Genomic DNA, 8,917 nt, shown 5'->3' on the forward strand with positions numbered 1-8,917 from the left:
TCTCCTAAAATAATTTCCTAGCTTCAGAATAAATATGAAAAAAAACCCAAACTAAACCAAGTCCTCGTTGGCTTTATAATAATTGAAAAATAAATGCAACTCAAAAAAAAAAAAACCATAAACTCTTTCCATATCCATTGAAAAAACCCCCCTAAAATATACCAATAAATGGAATTACTTGAAAAAGAAAAAGTTGGGCAAGAAAGTGAGCACATGATAAGATTAGCTAAGGTTTTTGGTTCTTGGAATTCAACTACTAAAAGCATCCAATACATGTTGATGCTATTAAACAATACCCTAAAAAAGCAAAGTATAGAATACATATAGAAAGAGGGCAAACCAAAAAAACAATGAATTGTAAAGTAAGCAAAGGCCAAAAAAAAGCTGAAAAATGATTGGGTGCTTAAGAAAGGGAAGAAGAAGAAAAGAAAAACGGTGGCCAACAAATTTCAGGGTATTAGAACATGCCAACATGTGATGGCTAAGGTTTGCTTGCAGACCCTTATTTTTTAAATTTTTTTTACAAAGAGAACTGGATTCCAAGCTAGTTAATGCGAGTGGTTCGATGAGCAACGCACGCAGACATATATAGGGTTTAGGGTTTAAACACAAGTTGGCCAAATTGATACTGAGGATTTTGATAAAATTCCATATGCAATTTATATGGGTGGCTAGCTAGTTGGACAGAGAGGGTTATCCCAAAATCCTACACCGCCTTCATGGGATATATTAATTGTCTCATTGCATTCGCATGTATATTATTAAAATACACTGGATATTTTGCATTGCCTACATTTTTATTATATTTTATATGAAATATAACTTTTTTTTTATTTTAACTTTTTATATTCGTTTTATGGTCATGTTTGAGGTTTGTGGCTACCCCTCTTAACAATGTCGTCTTCGTTCTCACTTTGGAAATACAATGTACTTTACCACTATACTCAACATTTGTTGATAAAAGGTTTCTTTTATGCTGCAAAAACAAATAGGCAAAATGTTCCGCCAACGAATCTTGGGATTAAATTTTAAAGGAGTATAACTAATTTTAAAAAAATTAAGGATTAAATTAAAAGATTTAGTTGTTCTAATTAAAACTTACAAAAATTTTATGGGCAAATTGATTTGATTTTATGCTTTTCTGCTGATTGTTTATTTAATTTATTTTGCTAAATATTTATATATATATATATATATACATAATGTTGATTAATTGAATTTCATTTTATATAGCTTAAGCCATTGCCCATAGTTTATAAGCTGGTCAAGTGGTTAAACGTGTTTTTCATATCAATATATCTCAAAGAAAAAGGGTCAAATATCATATGCCCTCACATGTATCATGGATGACCCTAAATTAAATCCAAAAAGTCCAAGTAGTAAAGAATTTAAGGTAATTTAAGAAAAGTTTCGTGTTCGATTTTAGTGGATGGAAAAAAAATGTGAATATTTGCTCTTGGTAAAATTTGATTTCATTCCCTACAACATATATAGCACTTATAGATAATTATGTAAACCTATTGTCTTTTTAAGCAACCTCAAGCACGCACACAGGCTCTCATCAAAGTCAATAGAAAAAAACCACTCGTTATTTGAAAGATTTTTCAGGAGTAGTCAACCGCTCGTCTACAAGTATAATTAAAATATAAACACATGATTTATGCTATGAAAACCAACATATGAATTGTAGAATTAAATTAAGATTGTGAATGTTTTATTTTAAATCAACATTAAAAACGTAGTGATATAATAAAAATGATAATTATATGAATAATAAAGTTAAAAAAAATCTTTAACGGACCCTTCATATCTACCACGTTTTTGAAGATAGAGAGGGTGGTAAGCCGTAATTTTCATACCAACATTTAGAAAATTTAAATAAAAAAGAAAACAAACAAAAATAACAACCTTGCCTATCACGTGCATTAATTATACCAATTTTTATTTTTTTTCAAATCCATCCCTACGACTAAATTGAACCCCCTACGCATACCAAAATAAAATAAGCCACATTAAATTTAAATTTAAATTTTTTTAAAAAAAAATCCCTCTCCTATATATAGAAAGGACCTCTTTGCGCCACCATAACCACCATGTGAAATCCTCTGTTTTTTCTCTGAAACAAAGACCAAAAAAAAACAGAAAAAAGCATTCATTTTTCTTTCAAAAACACAAAGTTGGAGTCTTTAATGGAGTGGGTTCGAGGGGATACGATTGGGAGTGGAAGTTTCGGCACTGTAAATTTGGTGGTACCCAAAAACGGGTGTTCAAGATCACCATTAGCAGCGGTCAAATCATGTGAAGTGATCGACTCTGTTTCACTCAAGAACGAAAAAGAAGTGCTCGATCGAATCGGTTCTTGTCCACAAATTGTCCGTTGTTTTGGCGATGATTACACGGTTGAAAAGGGTGTTAAGCTGTATAATTTGTTCTTGGAATACGCCAGTAAAGGAAGTTTAGCTGATGAAGTTAAAAAAAGCGGCGGAAAATTGCCGGAATCCGATGTTAAACGGTATGGGAAATCGATACTTAAAGGGTTACGATTTGTTCATTCAAAAGGGTTTGTTCATTGTGATGTTAAGCTACGCAATGTTCTTTTGTTTGGTAATGGGGATGTAAAATTAGCTGATTTTGGATTGGCGAAAAGGAATGGGGGAAAACAGGGGATGGAAATTAGGGGGACGCCGTTGAATTTAGCACCGGAGTCTGTTAATGAGAATTCTTATGATTCGCCGGTGGATATTTGGGCATTTGGATGTGCCATTGTTGAAATGTTTACGGGAAAACCAGCTTGGAACTTCGAACCAGGGACGAACATGGCGGGTTTATTGATTAAAATCGGGGTTAGTGATGAAGTACCAGAGATTCCACTAGAATTATCCGAGGAAGGAAAAGATTTTCTCGGAAAATGCTTCGTTAAAGATCCGAAGAACCGATGGACGGCTGAGATGCTACTTGATCATCCGTTCATGGCCGGCGATGAGATTATTTCATTAAATCGATGTCAAGAAGAAGAAGAATCAATATCTTGTTCATTTGAAGAATTTTCAGCTTCACCGAGATGTCCCTTTGATTTCCCAGACTGGGTTTCAACTGAGTCAACAGTTTCGAGTTACGTTTCATCGGGTTTGGATCGGGTTCGTGAATTGGTTTGTGATGAAGTACCTAATTGGCTAGCTTCAGAGAACTGGATCACATTGAGGTAGAGGAAAGAAAGAAGAAAAAAAAAGTCAGCCGTCATTAAATCTGACGGCTCTGATCCAATTGATTTTCCTTGGCAATTGGTGATGATAATTTTTTTTATTTTTTATTGTAAATTATTAGTATAAAGAAAAACCATAGATCAACTGACCTTTTTTGTGATTCAAAATTTCTGATTGGCTACTAAAATGGCCACATAATGTATAGACAATTCATTACAATTTCCCATTTAGAATCGAGCGGAGTCGAATCAAATTAATATAAAGATTGAAGTTAATATTTTTTTTAAAAAGGCTTAGATTGCATAATTAATTTTAAAGAGGGACTAAAATTATAAATATTCTATTTATTCTAATGCTTAAAAGAGTCAAAATAACTTATTAATATACTAATGATAATTACCCATTTGATTAAGAAAATTCAAACATCGTCTCTGATAATTATTAAATATTTAAATTAATAAAATAATATTATATTGAATTAAAACAAATTCGAAAAAAATAATGATTTTCTCAGTACCCAAAAGAAAGCAAAGAATATAGGGAGGCTGCCGACACCTCTGTAAAACAAGCCCGTCGGTGCAGGATAAAATTATTTTCTTTGATGTTAATTAGGATTTCTGATGTGTTATTATCAATTTTAATATAAAAAATAAATAAATCCTAACTCGATTGATATGAACATTATTATCAATATAAGAAGATGTGGGTTCGAATGTGGTAGAGCTACGAGTAATTATAAATATGATGTCAAAAAGAATAAATATAACGAAAACCTTTTATATTAATTAATTAAAGCATGATGTAAATATGTGGACATGATTGCCCATGCCATCCAAAATGTAATTATATAATAAAACAACGTGTTAAATGTGATTCATATGTTACAAAATAATAACACCCTAATGTACTTTTGCTCATAAATTTAAATTTTCATTAAGATTTCTTAACCTACTAATGATTTGTTTGCTTTTAAATGATTGATTTCATCTTAGCTTTCCTTGGTTTACAAGTGATGTGCATTAGTTTGTTGTGTCTACTTTGATTATTGCAAATATATAATATTTTAATTTTGAAATAATTAAGAGTTTTGTTAATTCTGTACTTTAATTATGATTAGAATATAATGAATCTCTCCCCTAACTTGTCTTTTCTTTTCTTTGCTACTATGATGACTTTGAACTTTGAAGCAAATAGCTACCAATTTTAAGGAATGGTTGGCGAGATTAAATTTTAAAATTTTGAAGATAAAAAAAAATTGTTTTAAAAATATTTTTTGAAAGAGTAAAAATTAAAATGAAAACCCAATACTTGAGGGGCTGTTGATTAAGATTTCTCGTTTGATCAGAGAGTCAAGATCCCTACCTGCCCTGACTTTGTCTTTGGTAAGAAATATAGAGTTAGCCCTTAAAAGAGGTCACTTCAAGTAAAAGTATTATCGAAGTCTTTGTATAAAGAATCGGATTGCATTTTGCCCTTTCCACTCAAAAACTGGGCAAATTAGTCCATATATGTTAGATCAAAGAGCAAATTGGTCATTCTGTAAAAAATTCCATCCATGTTTTTAATGTTAAAAATTGGTCCTTATACATCAGAATGAGGTACGCGCAGTTTGTCATGTGTAATTGTTTGGTTATTCTATCAACCACGCCAACTTTTAACAATAAAATAGATGGAATTTTTAACTGAAAGTGCCATTTTGCTTTTTGATCTGACATTTAAGGACTAATTTATCCATTTTTTGAGTAAAATAGACAAAATGCAATTTGACTCCTAGTATAGGAGCTTCCATAGTATTTCATATTCATTAACTTGTATATTTTTAAAATAACAGTATTTATATCAATAAAACCTTTTTGTCAGCAATAAAGTGTTATTCAAGTAAATTCGAACTTAAGCTTAATATTTAAAAAAGTTTGGATAAAAATATTGTATACTAAAAATATGCCTTTTTTTAAGTAGAAGATTAGTTAAATCTTAATGGAAAAATTTTAAAGTACGTGGGAGCAATCTCATGATTAATTGGAGACTCCCTTTATAAGTTGATTCTTACAATAATAGGCTTGTGAGAAAGGTGGCCTTACAGAGATTGGGTTTAACATTCAAAGCATAGCCCAATTAGAGTTGCTTGGCCCATTTTTAATTTTTACAATGTTTTAATTTTGTTTTTTTATATACATATTATGCAATTTATATCAAGTTAAAATATGCTGTTAGTTTATGTACTTTTTAGAGAATTTGAGGTCTATTCATTTTATTTTAAAATTAAAATTTATTTTTTTAAAAATTAAAATCTTAATCCAACTATTATCGTTGTCGATAGTTTTTATTAAAATTTGTTAAGTTAACATGTTTATTTTTGATAATCATATGCTACGCCATAAGAGGGCACTCTAATCAACATGTTAAATTAACAAATTTTGACGGAAGATAGTTATGATTTTAATGATTGAACTATAATTTTTAAATAAAAAAGGAAATTTAATTTTAACTTTTTAAATATAGAGACTAAATCTCAATTTCTCTAATAATATAGGGACTAACAACATATGTTTTTGGTACTAAATGAAAATTATATATAATACTATTATATAAATAATAAAATTTACTTTAATTTTTATGTTTAAAATTTAATAAAAATAAAAATATATTTTAAAAATTAGAGGAAAAATAATATAAGTGAATATTAATGAATCTAGAATATACATTTACAAATATTAAAATATTTGAAACCATAAACATACTAAATTTAAACAAATATATATTAGATTATGGTAGATCCACTTTGTGGGTAAAAATAATTATGTAATAAATTTATAAAACATCGATATGAAAACTAGGTATGATTTTGGTTGAAATGGTAAAATTAGAAAGTAAATTTCATAATGTCTTAGGTTCAAATCCCTTTCATGTACATGTAATTTTTAGATTTTATATAAAATTATTAAAAAAACCTTCAAAATAATATTTATTGTTTTGCATAAATAATGGGTTTTTAGTAAATTCACAATTGAGTTGGAACATGGTTTCTGAGTGACACCAACTTGGTCAAAATATTAAACAATGGTATAGATAATAGTAAGACCATACATAGAATCAACTCGAATTCGTCACTATTGAAAGTGGATACCTTTACAAGTTGGTGTTTTTGTAGAATAGAGTCGAGCAAAATAAACTGAAAAATTGACTCAAATCGAGGTGTTTGGACAATTTATGAGATACAAGGTTACAAAATCTCAGTTATTCAAATTGAATTGAATTCTTTTTTTATTTAATTTATTTTTCTATGATATAAATATTTTATATTTAAAATAGTAAATTAACTTAAAAATTTTATATAAAAATATTTTTAGAAAAAATATATATAAGAATTATTGGTTATTTTTATTTACTTGAAAAAAAAGAATCCATTTTAAAAATATTTATGAAAAAAAAAACACTTGAAAACTTTAACAGCTAATGTCCAAAATCCATAAAACAAAGCATAGTTTTGTCAAATTAAGTCCAAAAACCGAAAATCAAAATTCATATGGAAAACCCAAAAATTTAATTGAATTGAACTATCATGGACAGTTAAAAAAATTCAAAAAAACTCGACTGAATCGAACTAAACTTACCCTATTACATATAAAGATTTCTAACCTTGAATATATATTTCTTCAAATTTCTAGTGGTATATACTTGGAGTTGATATAAATGTTTATTCGAGAGAGCCTAAAACCATGAAAGAGCTCTTGAAATCTATGATGAAATCACAAATTTTGTCGAAAGGGTTCGAGATAAAGTTATAAATTTAAAAGGCAAGAACACCATGAAAATTGGTGTTTATGCAAACTATTCTCTCCTTGCTATCGCCCTTGCTCTTACTTGATTGATTAGCTCAGAGTGTGCTTGATTGATTAGAAAATTTGACGGATAAAAAAAGGGGATAGAAAAGTGAAAAGAAAATGAATTTTGAATATGTTGGGAAGAAGAGAGAGAGAGAGAGAGAGAGAGAGAGAGAGAGAGAGAGAGAGAGAGAGGCATTGTTTCTTCATAATGCATAAAAATAAATTATTCCAAATTAAAATGAATAAAGGAGAGGGTAGAATGGAAGGATAAAAAAATGAAAGAGTAGAAAAATACAAATACAAAAAAATATATAACTTTTTTATTGTTGTGCTTTGTAGGAAGGATGAAAAAAATTGAAATAAAAAATAATTTTCTTTCTATTTATTGCTTGGTTGATAAGTGTTAAAAGTAATATATTTTGGCATCATTCTTAATGCGTTTTTGAGATTATCCGATGTTAATTGTGAATTTTATATTCCTTATCCTTTAAATTCATGTTTTAATGCTTAATAGAGCACTTGGGGTAAAAAGAGCGAAAAACAAGTGAAAATCGAAACGTCAGAACAAGCTACAGGAGCTACACGGGTTGGACCATTCCACACGGCCGTGTAACCCACATGGGTGTGTGGTAGACCGTGTCGATTTCACGGGATTTCACACTCAACTTTGGAAAATCGCAATTTTTATGTTTTTTGGGCATTCTAAAACGTATATATGAGAAAAATAGGAAGACAGAAGTGAGCCGACATAGAATACTCAAGAAAACAATTCGAAAAACACCATTAAAGCCGACTTTGAAGTAGATTTCCGTCAAGATTGAATATTCTCATTTGATTTCTTAGGAGATTATCATGAGTTTCTTTATTTCTTTCGGTTAAACTGTATCTTGAATGTTTCTATTTTCAAGTATAAACTAATTTTCTAAATACTTAGGGAGATGAACCCTATGATGGATTCTGTCGTTTGATTTTTATTTTACACAATAAATACTTGGTTTCTTATTCTCAATTATGTGTGCTTAATTCTTGGCTTGATATTTCTAGAGTATTGATCCATGTTAGATATGTTTAAATCGGAGATTGAATATATTCTATTTAAGATTAGATATTGCGTAATTGAGTGGAGTTGCATGCAATTTTAGAAATAGGACGACATAAATTTATCGGATTAGAGTTAAATCTAATAAGGAATCCATAACACGAGTTAATGCGATAATAGGAGTTTTAATTAAAAAGAAATTTCAATTAATCAACCTAAAATCAGTTGCTCTTATGCTCGAAAGAGATATTTGCATAATTTAAGAATTTCTACGGATCATGTTACTAAGTAAATAGTAACAGATAAACTCTAGGTGAATTCTTTTCTGGATATTGGTTCGCTTCTTGGTTTTTAATCAATTATTTTCTTGATTTGTTCTTTGTCGTGCTCGTTAGTTAATTTTAGTTTTAATCAATCACTCGAATTATTCTGTTAAATAATAGAAAGACGGTGATGGCTAATACTTTTAGTTTTCGTGGGAACAATAGCTTTACTTACCGTAGCTATACTATTAATTAATAAGTACACTTGCCTTAGTCAAATTTTTATTTAGTTCCGTGGACATCAATTGAGTCGAAAAATGAGGAAATAAAATGAAACTTTTAAAAAATTACACAGTTTTGATCTAACTTATATTCATCTCTTATTTTCTTTTCTCTCATTGTTCAAATTTCAAATGATCTGTTTTTATGCATTGAAAAATGTTCGTCCCTATTATTTTTTCTTCTTATTATTTTTATTTCCTACCAAACACATTGAATTGTTTTTCATTCTCCACTCGATCAAGCACACCCAAAATTGAGAGAGCAATGAATATTAGTTCAAAATATGTATTTTTTTCTTTCAAA

General features: G+C 29.1%; 1 protein-coding gene across 1 annotated transcript; it reads left to right on the forward strand.

Annotated features, from left to right (window-relative positions):
• The first annotated feature begins 2,077 nt into the window (after positions 1–2,077).
• LOC105787627 (mitogen-activated protein kinase kinase kinase 20) lies at positions 2,078–3,436 on the forward strand. Its single transcript, XM_012614102.2, has one exon. The coding sequence runs from the start codon at positions 2,190–2,192 to the stop codon at positions 3,204–3,206; it is 1,017 nt and encodes a 338-aa protein (XP_012469556.1). The 5' UTR covers positions 2,078–2,189; the 3' UTR covers positions 3,207–3,436.
• The last annotated feature ends 5,481 nt before the right edge of the window (positions 3,437–8,917 follow it).

The sequence above is a fragment of the Gossypium raimondii genome, chromosome 2, assembly GCF_025698545.1.
Source record: "Gossypium raimondii isolate GPD5lz chromosome 2, ASM2569854v1, whole genome shotgun sequence".
Taxonomy (NCBI): Eukaryota; Viridiplantae; Streptophyta; class Magnoliopsida; order Malvales; family Malvaceae; genus Gossypium; species Gossypium raimondii.

What these genes read in the sequence shown, in the direction of transcription:
- LOC105787627 (XM_012614102.2), top strand. Translation starts at nt 2,190, where the DNA reads ATGGAGTGGGTTCGAGGGGATACGATTGGGAGTGGAAGTTTCGGCACT.